The following is a 17288-nucleotide window of genomic DNA, read 5'->3' on the forward strand; positions in this document are numbered from 1 at the left end:
TAGACCCTCCTTTTTTAAAAAAAACAAAAACACCCTAAACCTGTCCCCCACAATTGAATTGAAGGTTCCCAGGGAAGCTTATAAAAAGTTAAAAATTATAATTAATATAATAAAACACATAGGGATCAGGATTTTAAATTAGCAGGGCACCAGGTGCATTTTGTGCCTAAAGATTCTCCATTTGCAAGCACCTCAAAAAGTCTGGGTGCCATTTTTTTTGCACCTGGCTGACACTCAAGGATTACTTAAACGTATGTGCTTTGAAGCCTCAAAGTACAGTGGTACCTCGGTTTTTACAAACTATTTGGTTTACGAACTCCGCAAAACCAGAAGTAGTGTTCCGGTTTGCAAATTTTACCTCGGTCTACGAACGGAAGCCAAATGGTGGAAGGGCACCAGTGGTGGGTAACCTCATTAGGGAAAGCGTGCCTCAGTTTAATAACAGATTTGGTTTAAGAACGGACTTCAGGAACGGATTAAGTTTGTAAACCGAGGTACCACTGTATACGTTAAGGATAGACAATATGTTAAGAAGTTTAACAATAAAGAGTAGTGTGTTTTGAAAACTGGAAGTATGGTGCCAATATTTTTATTGTAAACAGCAAATTAATAATGTATTAACAATTTATGCTAAAAATGTGATATTAACAATGTGTCTCTTATGTGAATTGCGTATTAGTTAATGCTTATCAAAATAATAAGCAGACATTCTGTTTTGGTGCCCACAACCCAGGTCCCAGAAATGATTTGGCTCCCAGCTTTTCTATCCCAGTTTCTAACATTGATAGGGATGTATCCAATGTTAGAACAGATCCACTGAAATTAATTGGCACGACTCATATAGGTCCACTAATTTCAATGGGTCTACTCACGAGTAGAACTTAGTTGGATGCAGCCCATAAAAATATTTAACCTGTCTTCCGGGTTAAATTTGTCAACGTTATATCAAGTCTTTTGCTGCCAAGCCATTCAATTAGTAAGGGAGACCAATTTACACCTATGATTTAAGCTTCGCTTGGGCTCCCTTGGGAGGAAGGGTGGGATATAAATATCATAAATAAATGAATGCCACCATTTATTCCTTTAAAGCAGGGCTGGTGAACCTGTGGCCCTCCAGATGTTGTTGCTGGACTACAACTTCCATTGTCCCTGATTTTTGGTCATGCTGACTGAGGCTGATGGGAGTTGGGAGTCCAACAGTATCTGGAAGGCCTCAGGGTGCTTTAATGCTTGCAGTGCTCAGTAGGTGTCTGAGGTGTAAAATTCAAGAACAGGAGCCCCCCAAAGCAAGTGGTGTTTCCCTAAAGGAAGTATTTCGCACTAATAATAAACAGTGATCACTGTAAATTATGATAGTGAGGGTAAAGACCATTCATTCTCAAGATCCAGGGTAAAACACTCCATTATAAATAGCTAAAACCTAGTTTGCAAGGGAAAAACAAGAGCCAAATGAAATGTCACAACAAAGAGACTGCTTAACTTTAACTCGGGTTAACACAAATCAGTATACAGCAGGGTTAAGTGGCTGAGGGCAAATGAACGCTCTCTACACTCTGGGAAGGTAAGTTATGGTTGGTGAGTGTGTTCAGTTCCCCCCATACTCTGCTTTTGCTGTTTACTTTCAATATTATTTATAACCTAACCTTTTATTTTTAAGGTCCTCTCACCACCTTTTTATGTGTTACTCGGGCAAAATTTTACTACTTTTCTCTCAATGTATTGATTATTAACTTATAAAAAAAAATTGTGTGTGTGTTTGGGGGGGGGGGATCTGCCCTGTTTTAAGACACCGGATACTTCTGTTTAGCTTAAAGATAATCCAATTTGTTTTTTCCCCCGTGGGGCATTGCCGGAGAGGAATGGATTTAAAAGTGGGCAGCTGGGTATCGAGTTTCCTTAAAAGACTTGGAGCTGGCCTGGTGGATCTGCAGCTGACTCCAGACTTCAGTGTGACACAGCAGCTTCCTCTTTATCAGCAAAGAGAACAAAAAGTGAGTGTCGGGGGGGGGGGGGTGGGCACAAATAGCAGCAACTGCAGTGGCAAAGCAGTTAAACCAAGGGATTGTAACAGGAATGCAACATGGCAGGCGGAACACACACTGTCCATCTGTTATCTAAAGCAGCTGACAGTGGTTTCTTCAGAGACTGTTACCCTCACCTGCTGAACTGATTTCCAGCGTCTGTGCTGGAGCACATGCTCTGTATCCTTTTAACTTAATGGTGCCAGTGCTTGAACCATATGCAATGAAAGCATGCATTCTACTTCTCCCTAAATACAGCAGTGGCTGTTGAGTATTGGGACTGGTAGGGCAGAAAGCAGGGAGGCTGAGGGCAGGTGGAGCCAATGACAACCAGATCCAACTAATTCAAGCTTTATCCCCAACCTCTTCCCCCATGAGGGAGGTGCTACACAGGCAACACCAAGATTGAGGAGAAGGAGGAAGCTGCCTGAGAGCAAACGGAAGTTGGTGGGGAAGCCTCATTCACCCTAGTGGGCCAGCCTCCACTAATTAAACATATTATCTTTCTGTATCCTTGCAACAGCTCTCTAAAACGCATTAGTATCCCTATCTTCATATTGCACATATGGTCTGAGGCTTAGGGAGAGAGGCATACCTAAGCAAACCTAGTGTATTCATGACTTTTTGGTCACAACTACAGACTAGAGATTTCCTGATTCATACAACAGGTGTCAGGACTCTGGGCTTGAACTGGGGACATCAAGGTCTGGGGTTGGAACAAAGCCTAGTGAGCTCCTGTAAAATATACGAGCTTCAGGGGCTCCTTCATTAATAGAAAAGGAATGGGGGTGTGCAACACTGACCCCTGTGATTGGCCAGCAGTATGAAGCCTCTTGATTGGTCAGGCCTGGTTATAAATATTAGAAGAAACTTGTGTTGTTGACATTTTGGTCAGAGAAACAGTTTCTTCTGCTTGCTGAACTCATCCAGGCAACAACATATCCAGCTTGTACCTCAAAATCACTTTAAAGTATTATTTAAATTGAGTTAAAAGTAGTTATAAACTGTCCTTCACCTGAAGGTTCCAGGACACAGAAACATTAAAATCAAACTTAACAAAAAAAATATCCTAAAAATAGCATGAAAAAACCAAAATTAAAGGACTGCGGCACTGATCCCAAACATACAAATTCCCAGTAAACCTCCCCCCCCCCGTCCCCTTGGGAGGCCTGGATCTCCCTTGCAGATCTTAAAACTTGGACTGGTCAGAATGGAAAGAGATATTTGGGCCTAGCATTGAAAATGCCAGCATAAGCACCTTCAACTAAGCCTGGAAAATAATAGGCAACCAAGAATTGATGTTATGCCCACTCACTCCCTGGCACCGTATGCTGAACAAGTTGCAACTTCAGGACAGTTATCAAAGATTTATGCTGGGAGGGCAGGTTTTATGATGGGGTGGGTGGGTCATAATCTCAGTTAGTTAAGTATTTTTTAATAGATTTACTTGATTTGGGGGTGGGGTAGCTGTCCTCCCTGCCTGTGCCCATGCTTCTCACAATAGCTCGTTACAGTAGCCCAGCACTGAAGTTAGCAGAGTATGGGTAACTGTGGCTAGACTATCTCTGTCCAGGAATGGAGATAGCTGGCAGACCAGCTGTAGCTGAGGAAAGGAACTTCTAGCCACAAAAGCTACCTGGACTTCAAGTGACCTGGATGATTCAAGTACCCTCAAGGTTCCTGTTCCTTCAAGAGGAATGAGCTCCATTTAGAACAGGGTGCCTCACCAATTCCTAGACCCAAAAACTGCCAGCCCACAGCATCTCTGTCTTATCTGGATTCAGTTTCAATTGAGTGGCCCACATCCAGCCCATTGCTGCCTCCAAACATTGGTTCACCTCCTGCATATAGATATCAGCATGACTCTTGTGGCTTTGGCCCAGCCCAGCTGCATGATAAAGTCTCGGTTCAGAAATCATGCCAAACCAAGGTATGAATTATAACCACACTATGTGTTGAGCAGCTAAGCCGTGGTTCACAGCTGCCTGTCTGCTTTTATATGCCATCTGCTCAGTGCTCAGTTTCTCAAGTTCATTTTTGTCTCTATGATGTGCAGCAGCCCCCTGAGGTGGAGCCTCGGCCCTGACTGTGGTGGGTCAAAGGTTTGTGAATTCAGACATAACAGCAAACCTCAGTTAGAATGAAAACATTGGCTTGCAAACCAGCTTCGAACTGTGGCAGATATTTCTACCATTTTTGCCCCACACCATACATTTAAATCACATTTAAAGCAGATGGCTTCCCCCAAATAATCATTGGGGGCTGTAGTTTGTTATGGGTGCTTGAAAGAGTAGCTGTGAGTGGTAAACTAATTTTCAGGTTTCTTTGAGGGAAGCCTTGTTCTTTAAATATATGGTATGGATGTGATCCTAGTTATAACATTCTCTAGTAGTTTTTTTCTACTAAGTTTCTAAGCCTTTTTTGCCTTTAACATACAATCAAGTTACTCCAGCTTCTCAGTCTCTGGAATATCGGACAACAGCTTGAAGCCAGTTCCTTGATCAGATGGTTTAGCCTAAAGCAATATTTGACCAGTTCCTTTTCCCTTTTCACATGTTTTACGTTTGGAACTTTCCAAAAGGGAAACACAGGACAAAATGGAAGGCACCACTGCTTTCAACAGCTAGAAATCCCCTACCCTCTTTCTTGTTTGTTAATTGGATTTTGTAGGAAACAGAAAGGGGGTGTTGGTGTAAATGTGTGTCCACTTTAATCCCTGTTGGGTTAGTTACAGAGTCAAATGCCAGATCAAAAGGGGTGAAAACACCACAGAAATCTCCAGCTGCCACAGGAACAGCTGTGGGCAAATGAGAAAACTAAATGGTGTGTTTCAGAGGCTGAAGCAGAAATGTATGTATATTTAAGGATATACAGGGAACTTCTGACATGTAGCTAGGAAAAAAATAAAAGTTATTAACCATCTGTGATTGCTAGGCTCCCCGTCCCCTCCAGAAAGTGTCCTGATATGTAGGGTGTGTGTGTTATCTGAAGAAAATTGCACAGGACTTTACTACACACATATAGAAGATGGGATCTATTTGTCTTTTGCTGGTAGGATTATTGTCTGCTATCCTGGGTTTTAATAGGAGAGTCTTGCTTGCTCAGCTGTGCCTATACTTCAGGGTTCTCCCAGATGCAAATTCCTTCTTCCCTCCTTAGTGGAAGGAACGTCTCACAAGACAATGCACCCTCTGCTCCTTTCCCTAACTGGATCTTGTTCCAGAATCTGCTCTGCAACTGAAAACGTATTGCAAAGAGCACTGCAGCTCTCTTTTGTGTGATGGTGAAGCAACAAGTGAATGCAAAGAGCAAAATTACTGATGAAAACTCTTGAAAAAAGACATTAACAAGAAGTATGTTTGGGAAATGTGGGGATGTTTCCAAAGAAATGTTGTGCACCCAACACCAAGAGTGGAACCACAAGATAAGGTCTTCTTGTTGTTGCTGGTGGCTGCCCAGTGCACTGACCCATGATAGGGCTTTTTCAGTGGTGGCCTCCCAGTTGTGAAATGCCCTGCCTGGTGGTGTAGGAGGCTTCTGTATTTGATTCACGTGCAGTTCAGGAAAGGACATAGCTTGCTGCTAGAGACCATGCTTGCCTGCAGAAGGTCTCAGATTCAATACCTGGCATCTCCAGTTAAAACAATCAGGGAGTGGATGACAGAAAAGGCATCTCTTTGCCTGAGACCCTGGAGAAGCACTGGTACTCGGAGGAGACAATCCCAGGCTAGATGACAACTAGGCTGACCTGCTGCAAGACAGCATGCTCTGCATTTCTGTCTTCTCTTTTCATTTTTGCCTCCCATATTTTTGAGCCACTTCTAATATAACCATCTCTCTCTCTCTCTCTCTCTCTCTCTCTCTCTCTCTCTCTCTCTCACACACACACACACACACACACCCACCCACACACAAACACACAATTTCAACAGAAAGATAAACACTTCTATTTTAAAAGGCTTACTTTCATTCGTTCTTTTTGCCCCTCTGTAACATTTAGAGCAGGGATAGCCAACATGGTGCCCTCCACATGTTGCAGAATGCAACTCCCATCAGCCCCAGACGACATGGCCATCTGTCAGGAGTTGTGGAAGTCATAGTCCAAAACAACGGGAGGGCACCCCCTGATTTATGGGGATGGCTTCCGCTTGAATTCCTATCATTCTCCGGAAGGAGATGTTCTCTGGTTCATGGGCAACGTACAGAGTGAATACTTGTCTTGGGGGTCTAGTTTAGTATCTGTTACCAGTTACAATCATGTACCTGCTGCTTTTAAAAGACCACCAGAGCAGGTGGTTTCCTTTTGATTTTGCCTCACCTTAACCACACCCTGCAAGCAATGGGTTTTACAGAGCGTGACAAGGGGAATCAATCTCAGTGCAAAACCCAGATGAGGGATGATAGGACCTACCTGCGGGGTGACCAGGGATCACAAGGCTGTTGGTGGGTAACGCTGGAGGAGGTGGCAGCGTAGGAGGGGTGGCAAACATGGCCGGATGGTGCTGGTGTTGGGACTGCGATCTGAGAGGGAAATGCGAGGCAGCAAGGTTAGAGATGGAGAGGGGTAACGCTGGGCCGGAGGAATGATGGGGAGGGATCTGGGGGGAGATGGGGAGGTGTTTTGGAAGGCTAATACTTGTTGCACTGCTGGCGCTGCTGCTTCTGCTGTGGAAATAAAAAAAATGAAGGGAGTGGGGAGAGAAAGTGTCATTAGAAAGGCTGCAGAACTGCAAAATAACCAAAGCATTTGTAAAAGTGTCCTGGCAAAAACACCATCAAAGATATTTTGACCCATCTACTTATCCAGCAGAGATCCCAAGGGATGTTCCCAATCTGAGCTAGGGTAGCAACCCCTGAATGACATTCAGTTTCATTTTCACATAAGCTATCACTGGGCTTCTCCTCCCTCTTCAACATGTCTTGAGATATTCCCTGCCCACCCCAGCGTCTTCTAATACACTTTTCAGGCACAATGTCCTAAATCTCCTGTTGAAGACTACTACAAACCACTCCTCATTGTCTCCTTCTGAAATAAGTAATTGCAAGCATGAACAAAATGGGAATTGACCCATATCACAACAATATGTGGCCCTGCAGTTATTGCTGGACTGAACACGCTGGCTGGGGTTGATGGGACTTGGAGTCAAGAGATTCCCCATCACTGCACTCGAAGATTATAGAGATCAGAGCACTAAGTGAGCACGGTCTACCCACCTGATATTATTGAGTCCGTTGTGGGCCACCTGGTGAAGCCCTGGGTAACTGAGAGGAGGGGGGATGTGGCTTGGAGGTTGGGTCCGGAGCTCAGGCAGCAGCTGAGGCTGTGACTGAGGTCGAGGTTGAGGTTGCGACTGAGGCCGAGGCTGCGGCTGAGGGGTGAGTCTTGGTGGTGCTGGTGCTGAGATCAATGGCTCTTTCTTCAACAGCGGGCTTGCCCGAGCACTTGACGTGGGTGCAGAGGAGGTGGAAGTCACTACGACAGTGTTCGGCGGGGGGCTGTGGATTGGCAGCACAAAGGGCACGTCAGTGCTCAGTTCCTGGCTGCGCTCCAGCCCGGACACCTTGGGGATGCTCCCTGCTTTCGCTTCGGCCTTGTCATTCAAGGCTGGACCTTCAAGAACAAGGAACAAGGCAAAAGTTATGTGGTAAAACATCCTGATGATGCATTTGGATTTCAGCATGCTAAGGTGGAAAGGATTTTAAGCGTATTGTCTAGCAGTAGCATGTTGTTATTTACCGCCAAGACCATCTCAAGGGCTCAGGCATGAATTCTGGATTTACATGGCTGTTTTTTCCATTGACACAGAGATTTTTTATCCAATTGCAGCATCCCTTGTTGTCCCCTCAAACTGAGGTACAGAACAAGAGGCTGGGTCAAGTTTCCCTCGGTTGGGCCCAGGGATTCTTCTCCCTGCTGGACCTCTTATGGCTGGCTCAAGTGGTTCTAAGCAACTGGAAAGAAGCAAGTTCTGCCTTCAACAGGAGGACGGCAGAAAAAATGGTGGCAGAGAACTGAAGTAAACTGACATTATATTAACTATCCCAGATTCTTTTATAGTAAGAAATTCACTGGGGAACTGGTACCATTCCTTAGATAATGGAATACAACCAATCTATTTGAAAATGTAAGTCAAGATTTGCCCAATGTGGTATATAATGCTGATTATGTTAAACAGATTATAGGAGAGAATTCTGATGATTGCTAGTTCTTTGAATCCCATTTGATGGCTATTCTTTTTAAAAATTATTAATAATAATAATAATAATAATAATAATAATAATTGAACAGCCCTGTTACCCTTCGTATGTTTTGTCATTTGTTTTTTTTTTGTTTGTTTTTTAAATAGACATTATAAAACTGCAGAGTTCCCCTTTCCTATACCACCACGCTTCAATTTTCCAAAACTGGTTTTTAGTATCTCTTCAGTGAGACTAACATCCTATTTTAGACTTCACTTGCGACACCGCTGCCTCGCCAGGTCTACCACCAAATTCCATTTTAGGTAGAAATAAGTAGCAACACTAGACAAGAGCTGCTTGGAAGTGGGTAACTTTGCAGGTATATGTTACAAAATTTAAGACACACACATTTCCTTTCCATCAGGAATGCCCACTGCTCTTCTAGACAGCTAACATTGTACTGTGTCAGTTTCAGTAATGCTCACATTTACCTTGGATTTTTGCACCCACCAATAAAGTGCATTTTATTAAAACGTACAGTTCTGGTCTTGATAATAAATATAAATGGCACCAAGGACACTTTTTGTTTGGCTGGCCCTTCAAAAGCTGTAATTTTTAAAAAGAATCTGTATGTAATATATCAAACTTCAGTGGCACGGTAACTAGCAGCTACATAAATATATTTTCCCAGCAAACATTTTCTTGATTTAAATACTCATTCAGCTATGGCCACAATGAGCCAGACTTATTCAGTGAACCAAAGATTGGACCTTGCCTGAACTCCCACATTAGCCAACGACATGTTGGGAGCTTTGGAATACTCAGTCTTGGTTCCCAACCTGTAAAATGGGAATTTAAAGACCCACTCCTTAAATTTGTGGTGTTGATAAATGAGATTATGCCTAATTCCTGCTGGGTATGGGGGATCCCCTAATTTAACCACCTGAATCAATTCACATACTGAAATAATAGAATTGTAAAATTGGAAGGGACCTTCAGGGTCATCTAGTCCAACCCCTTGCAATGCAGGAATCTCATCTGAAATTTCCACACCTCAAATTCTGTGTTGTTCTTCTTCAACTTAAAAAGTATATATTAGGGGGAAATGCACTAAGAAATGTGTATGATTTATTTATGCTTATAAAAATGTTTATATACTGCTGCATCATAAAAATATATCAGCAGTTTACAACAATATAAAAATTTATGGACCTAAAACATTTTTTTGTGGAAGGGTGTACAGATAAGGAAATTAGAGAACTGAATTTTAGGCTGGAAAAATGAGAATCCACATCTGAAAGATTTGTCCATCCATCTGTCCTTGTGACCATAGGTGCAATATGACAGAATGTTCTTCCCTAAAAGGTGAGATTTTTGTTCAATCACAGCATCCTTCCTCCATACAAAAAACGCTTAGAAAATGAGCAAGTTGTAGAGAAGGCAAGGCAAGAACCAGTCTTCCTGCAGCAATTGTTTATCTGGTATGGATCACCATTCAGATAGTTATGTGAGCTCCTACCTGCTGTCTGAACTGGGAAAGCTCAAACACCATTTTCCCACCTCAGCAACGAATAGACCAAAGACTATGACGGAAAAAACAGATTTAAATGATTCATTAAAAATTCAGTGGTGCCTATTTGGGTGGTTTGAGAATGATGCTGTACGAGAAGAGTAGCCATGTACAGTAATGTAGCTTTAATAATCTCTAATACTTTGGGGGACCCAGAAACATGCCAACAGCTATAATAGAAGGTCCCTTGAAAGTACCAGTAACACAATCTCTTGGGAAGTGTTTATTCCCACCCCCTTATTTTAACTTTGCCAATCATGCAACCCACACTCACAGATATCAGGCTGCTGTATCTTGGTGGGCACCTATCTGGTGTCTTACTGTTACCACCTGTCATTGGCACTCTCTATTCATAACCAAACAGCTCCAACTTGAGAACTGAAGGTGGAGGTTGAGCATGATTCAACGTGGCTAACGCCACTGCACACAACCACTGCAGCTATCAGTAAAGATTTGCTACAAATGAATCGGCATAAGCATTCCACATGGAAAACCTGATGAGCTATTTTTCACTGATGTGACAAGAGTCCCAGAACAAGTAAAATTACCATAAAGAAGAGAGGCCCTCTGGGCATGTTCCTTCATGATTTGATAAGCACAGGCAATGCTAATGCATAGGAAGCTGACTTATACTGAGTAAAAGAATTGGTCCATCTAACTTAGTATCAGCTGCACCAGCGGTTCTCAAGCTTCCTATTTTCCTTGAGAATGGCTGAGGGCCTCAGCAGACCACTTAGCAAACTCTGCGTCAGATGTTGACCTTTGGCCCCTGATATAAACAACCATGATATTCACCACCCTATACTGGAACATTCCAATGATAGAAATGTGTTTATTTTTACCAAGTTCTAGAGTAGTTAATTTTCATGCCTCATGATAACAGGCTGAGCCAATTTGCCTAAGACTCAACAGTCAGCTCCAATATTTCAACCTTAATTAAAGCTGAACTCACGTCAGCTTAGCTCTTTCCTTCACAGAGTATCTGACATTTACAATGATTTGTGTATCTGCCGAGCCACACTGAAGGCTAGATCGCATTAGCCCTTTCCCACTCCCCCCACAACCAGACACAACATTGTCCCCCTCCCACTTTTTTTAGCATGCTGACTTTGCTTGTTTTCTAACTAGAATCCCAGGATGCAAAACGTTCCTTAACAAAGGGCATAACAGTCTCTCATTATAGAAACATTTGTGTACAACAGCCCACGAGGTATCCATCACACAGTCTTACGTGATCCTGCCTCTTTTTATTGCAATATCTGAACACTTCCAAACCATTAATGCATTTGTCCTTGTGACACTCCTGTAAGGCATAAAAAGGCTATAATTCTTATTCTACACATGGGAGAACAATGGCATACAAGGCCATCTCATCCGCTGCATGAATGGGGCCTATGTCCTGGGTGCTAGCCTTGAGATGGATGCCCAGCTATCATAATTTATTGGACGTGCTTTGCTGTATTTTCTGAATAAAGCTGAAACCGCAGCAGCACTCCTCCTCCTAAGTACTTTACTCCTTTGATAAGGGCACCAGCATGGAAAATGAAAGATGGAGACGATATGAAGACCAGGAGCCAAGCCGTACACAGCCAAGAGTGGAAGAACCATCGTGAAGAAGATAACCCTGTAGACCAGGTCCCACTGAGTAACAGGCATGCATCGCATGAAAGACAAAGCCAAAATTGTGGGAGTTGAGCCTGCATCCAGTTCCAATAGGAAACAACAGAGGGAGAAAAAAACACCTGTAAGTTTCTCAGTGGCTTTACACCTGTTCACAACGCCCCCACCAGAACAATAATAAAATAATGCAGCAGTTAAGATAAAAGCATGCCAATGCATAAACACAATAATGCATAAAAAGGCAGCATTTAAACCAGTTGCAAGATGACGTTAAGTGCAACTGAGCAGACAAGATGGTGGGGAAAGGCAACCAATGCCAATACTTAAATTATGCCACTAAAAGCCCAGATAAACAGGGCAGATTTTCCCCTAGTCCAAAAGAGGTAAGACAGAGAAGGCACCAGAGGGTAGGGATGGGATTTTCTAGAAATCTCAGTGTTGGGCTTATGCACACAAATTCTTTTTCCAATTCATGTCTCACTCCCTGATCTGGATGAGAAGAGGGTTGTTTTCTAACCAGCTCCACTAAAAATAGGAACATTATTTGGATATAATTTTTGTATATACATGTAAATAATATACAATAATGTTTATGTATAATACATATGCAATGCTCAGCTGGGTTGTAACTGCTGAATTCCATATATAGTCATTTAAAACAGATTCCTTTTCCATCCCTACCAGGGAATCTAGAGGGAGTTTCATTAAAAGAGTGCCACCACAGAAAATGTAATATAGTGGACCCTCGGGTTATGTTACCTTTGGGTAATGTAACTTTCTGGTTGCAAACGCGTCAAATCTGGAAGTGGGTTTGCTGCGCATGCGCAGAAGCACTCTGCGGCGGCGCATGCATGCGCAGAAGCAGTCCTCCAGTTATGGAATTTTTGGGATACAGCCGGGCCTCTGGAACAGATCCCGTTCATAACTGGATGCTATCTCTGGTTGTCACCTAATTTTCACAGGTGATGGCACCTAGAGATTTCAGCTGCTGGGGAGGCTCATATGGGATGCAGCTTTGTGGTCAAAGCTAAGGAGCTTCAGTCCTGTAAATTGCCTATGTAGCAGAGTGCATGGAAATCATGTGTGCCAGCTCCTCAGAAGAACAGTGGGGTACAATAAAATAAGCAAATATCTACTATCCCTACTGATGTCTGCAGCCAATCTATGGCTTAACCCAAGAGGGTGTGCATAAATATGTGCTGCAATGAGGAATATGCTGCCTCCTTTTGCAATGCCTCTGAACATTGGAAGCTGCCTTCTATCAAGTCAAATTATTGGTTCATTTGGCTCACTGTAGGCCTTACACTTTTGCAAAATGCCCCGAAGTCAAGATCCTTGGCTTGACTTGTCTGAACAGAAATAATGAACAAAAACTATTATCCTAACTTAGAAGTGCACAAAGCGGATTATGCTATTACTTTCAAGGACATTCAGTAACTCTGATTTAAGATTCCACAGATTTGTGAGTGGAGGATGGACGCTAGCTAGCCTGTTATGCTGACTTCTCAGCAGAAAGCAAATTCTTCAAGGGCTTAGCTAAGTCTAAAGGAAAACTGCTGAGTGCAGCTGATGGGAAATCAACTTGGGGTATTTAAAATTGGCTCTAAACTATACAGAGAGAGAGGGGGGAAGCACAAGTCTTTCACTGGTACCCCCTCCTGCCACTCTTAAATGACATGCGCCAACATGTCATACACACCAGTAGACTGAGCACAGTGCCCCTCCCAGAAAAGGGCCTGACACAAATTAAACCTGTTCTGTTAGAGGAATTTGCTTCAAAGCTGATTAAGTGTTGCTCAAGTGCAAGAGATTAAAATCCACAAAAGCTGCTCTTTGAGGACTCCTATAAGCAGTTGCTGAGTTATGCAAACAACACTTGGGGCAAAATCACTTCCAGCCCTGCAGCCCTTTCTCCCTCTCACTCACTTGGGAGGTGCATGTTCTTTGCAATCTGTTTATAAATGCATAAAAAATCATGATTGGAAAGAATCAAATATTTTCTTCCTTGTTTCTTGATAAAAGGAAAAGCTGTGCCTCTGCATCCCCCTGCATTGCACTACCTTTTACTCTCTGCAATGTGTGTGTGGCCTTCGCCGCTTCCTTAAAACTACTGTAGCTGCAGCACACATCTAAGAATGGACTACACTGGTGTTAGTACTAGATAGCCAAAGAAAAAAGCAGGCTGTGGCATGACCACTGTCATACGTTATACGAAGACTCCCTGCCCTTTGCCCTGGGTGACTTTGAAATTTATAGCTTCTGACACACTGTGCCTTACTATAAAGAAATATTGGAGCTCATAAGGAAGACCCTAGCAGTTGGTCAAAGAATGGGCCCAGGTTTGAAGAAGGTATAGGCAAGGTGCCCTTTGGTGCCTCCCAAAGTTAATCAGAGTAGAGAGGGCAGATGTGGATGAATGGCAGTGGGCACAAGTAGGATGGATGGTGATGAAACAGTGTATCTTCAGCCTGGCACTATGAAGAGAATTAAGTGGTTAATTCCCAATGCTTCTTGGTCTTGGCCCTGATATGGTGTCTGCCAGGAGTAAAGCTCAGTGGCATGATGGATAATGAAGACTGTAGCTACATCTGCCTGGCTTGGTGTTTCTTTTCACAGAGATGGGCCACCATGCTACATGCTGGACTGGATCAACTTTAGGGAAGGGCTCATAGCTCAATACTGGAGCTATGCCTCGCATACAGAATGCTTCAGGCATACTTCTCAGCATCTCCTATTTAAAGGGATCTCAAGTAGGACAAATGGGAAAGAGTAAGACCTTGGAGAACTACTGCAAGTCAGAATACCAAATATTGGACTAGATGGATCAATGGTCTGATTCAGTGTTGTTGTAGATGCCAATATTTATTTGCTTTCCCCCTACAGAAGTGACTCAGAGCAACTTACAGTGTAAAAACAAACACTAAAATCAAGTGTAAGAAGAATAAACTGAGAAGCTAAAATACAGTACAGTGATACCTCAGGTTACATACACTTCTGGTTACAGACTCCGCTAACCCAGAAATAGTGCTTCAGGTTAATAACTTTGCTTCAGGATAAGAACAGAAATCGGGCTCCGGCGGCAGCAGGAGGCCCCATTAGCTAAAGTGGTGCTTCAGGTTAAGAACAGTTTCAGGTTAAGAACGGACCTCCGGAACGAATTAAGTACTTAACCCGAGGTACCACTGTATAAGGCAGCTTCCTATATTCTCTCAGAGTAAGGGATATGCTAGTTATTTAATGACTTGCTGAAACTTTGCATTATTTTCTTTTTAGAATGTATTTACTTTAAGACCACTCTTCCATAACAAAATGCCAAAAGTAGCGTATTTTTCATAATGTTTATTGAGGAATTAACCAAACATGGCAGTCACTTTTTATTGCCCGTTATGCTGCTTGATTTTTTAAAAAAACTTTCCTTTAATCATTGGAAATGTTTGAGAAATGTCCAAATAATACGACATCTGGAGTACCATGACCCTTTTGCATTTAGGCAAAATGACAAGTACAACACTAATCTTTCTGGGAAGCAAAAGAGAGCAGCTGCCTTTTGTGGGAGATTTTGGAGGGGGTACCACTTTTTCCTTAACTCCAACCCCCACCTCTATATTGTGTTTTAAAAACAATGTCACTCAAAAGCAGAAAAGGGCAAATGTGTGTGTAATTTTGGCTTTTCCCTTCCAGTGCAAGAAGTCTAAGGCTCACACTGGAAATGCAGAAGTATCTTAATTTTTGAAAATCATTGTTTATCTCACTATTTAGGTATCACACCAGTCATAGACAGAACAATAACTACTATTAATGTGAAGGTTCTAATTTCCCTTGAATGGTTTTGTTATTTCATAGAATCAAAGAGGGCTATCTAGTCAAACCTCCTGCAATGCAGGAATCTCAACTAAAGCATCCATTACAGATGGCCATCCTACCTCTGCTTAAAAACCTCCAAGGAAGGGGAGTCCACAACCTTCCGAGGGAGACTGTTCCACTGTCGAACAGCTCTTAGTGTCAGAAAGTTTTTTTTGTATGTTTAGTCAGATTCACCTTACTTGCAATTTGAAGCCATTGGTTCAAGTGTTGCCCTCCAGAGCAGGAGAAAGCAAGCTTGTTCCCTCTTCCATGTGACAGTCCTTTAGATATTTGAAGATGGCTATCATATCTCCTCTCAGTCTCCTCTAATGCAGGCTAAATATGCCCAGCTCTTGCAACCATTCTGCATAAAGCTTGGTTTCCAGACCCTTGATCATCTTGGTTGTCCTCCACTGCACATGTTCCAGTTTGTCAATATCGTTCTTAAATTGTGGTGCACAGAACTGGACAAAGAACTCCAGGTGTAAGTCTCACCAAGGCAGAATAGAGTAGGACAATTACTTGGCTTGATTCGGACGCTATACTTCTGTTGATGCAGTCTAGAATAGCATCAGGTTTTTTTTTTTGCTGCTGCTGTCTCAGGTTAACCTTGTGGTCTACTAACACCTCCTTTTCACATGTACTACTGGCAAAGCCAGATGTCCCCCATCTTATATTTGTGCTGCTGATTCATCCTAAGTGTAGAACCTGGCATTTGCCCCTACTGAAATTCATTTTGTTTACGTTTGGGCCCAGTTCTTCAATCTGTTAAAATCATCTTGAAACCTGATTCTATCTTTCTGCTACATTGGCTACCCCTCCCAGCTTAGTGTCATCTACATATTTGACAAGCACCCCTTCAATTCCTTTATCTAAGTCCAAGAATTAGGGGTCAGTTTAATAAAACGATTAAGCAAGTGAGCCAAGCCAAACTAAGCAAGCAAACCTGCTCACCAGACCCTTTTGGATAACCCATGTAAATCTTCCAAATAGTGACTGGAAGACTGATTTTGAACGTGAGAGGCTGGTTCATAGCAGGCATTAGAACCGGTGGTCAAGGGGAAGGGCTGTAAATCAATGGCAGAACATCTGTTCTGGAAGCAGATGGTCCCATGTACAATCCCTGGCATCTTCAGATAGGGCTGGGAGAGACACCTGTCTGCAATCCTGCCAGTCACTGTAAACAATACTGAGTCTGATGGACCTATGATCTGACTCAATATATGGCAATTTTGCATGCATGAACAGCAGTAAAGGTAAATGCACAATAATCTGCTAATGGCGCCTATTTCCCCCAATGAAGGTCAAACTCACCCCTGCAATTGTGGTTTCATTCTCCAACACTTGCAACACCCCAATTCTAATACACTACCCAAGCCCCTCCTCAGACCGTTGGACATTCCTGAAACCTCTTATTTGTTGGTGTTTGCTGTATTTGTTCATTCTACGACAGACTGCTCATCAAAGTCTGAAGAGAAAGTGCTTGCTTTTTCTGGCTATACTTGAGAAAGACATTCAATATGTTATCAGCAATTTAAAATATACCTCGGAAGCTGCAGTGTGTAAAATTAACTTCTAGAGAGCCTGGGACAGAGGGGAGATGAACCCTGAAGAATGAAAACATTAAGCACTCACACTAAACATTTTTGCAAGCCAGCCCACAAAGACAAAAATATGGACAGTGGTTTACCAGGAACAGGTGCCAGAAAATAGGATTGTTTCTGGAAAATAAGGGTCAGAAAATATGGACAGTGGGATCATAGGAGCTGTAGCCAATGCTAGTCCTACTCAGAGTAAACTCACTGAAATTGATGCACACAACTAATTTAGAGACATTCATTTCAATGGGTCTACTCTAAGTAGAACTCAGTTGGATACAGCCCTATGCTTACATGTACTCCACAACCATTTAGGTATCAAACAACATTCAGCATCTTACATCTTGAAAACAAAACAAACATTGAATCACATTTTGGAGCAAAGGGCACTCTGCAACGCCTAGCGTCACCAGATCCAAACTTAGGCCTTTCCTAGCATTTTTTTGGTTTTTTGCT

The 17288-nt window shown here is 42.7% G+C and overlaps 1 protein-coding gene and 1 long non-coding RNA gene across 11 annotated transcripts in view; one reads left to right on the forward strand and one right to left on the reverse strand.

The window, feature by feature from the left end:
* The window catches only part of FBRSL1 (fibrosin like 1), a 762210-nt gene that overhangs the window by 36105 nt on the left and 708817 nt on the right, over window positions 1-17288 (reverse strand). For 8 of the 10 annotated variants that reach the window (XM_083589754.1, XM_083589747.1, XM_083589750.1 and 5 more), the window contains 2 exons: window positions 7236-7632; window positions 6433-6686 (listed from right to left, as the gene is read on the reverse strand). In XM_083589754.1, coding sequence (XP_083445880.1) covers window positions 6433-6686; window positions 7236-7632 — 651 coding nt within the window. The remainder of the gene's footprint in view (window positions 1-6432; window positions 6687-7235; window positions 7633-17288) is intronic. The other 2 variants (XM_083589753.1, XM_083589749.1) reach the window with 2 other exon arrangements.
* Window positions 699-15535, forward strand: LOC310751444. The gene is made up of 4 exons (XR_014542504.1): window positions 699-1991; window positions 7849-8038; window positions 9436-9566; window positions 11298-15535. It is a non-coding gene; the product is annotated as an uncharacterized lncRNA (long non-coding RNA).

The sequence above is a fragment of the Podarcis filfolensis genome, assembly GCF_964270895.1.
Source record: "Podarcis filfolensis genome assembly, chromosome: 16".
NCBI lineage: Eukaryota > Metazoa > Chordata > Lepidosauria > Squamata > Lacertidae > Podarcis > Podarcis filfolensis.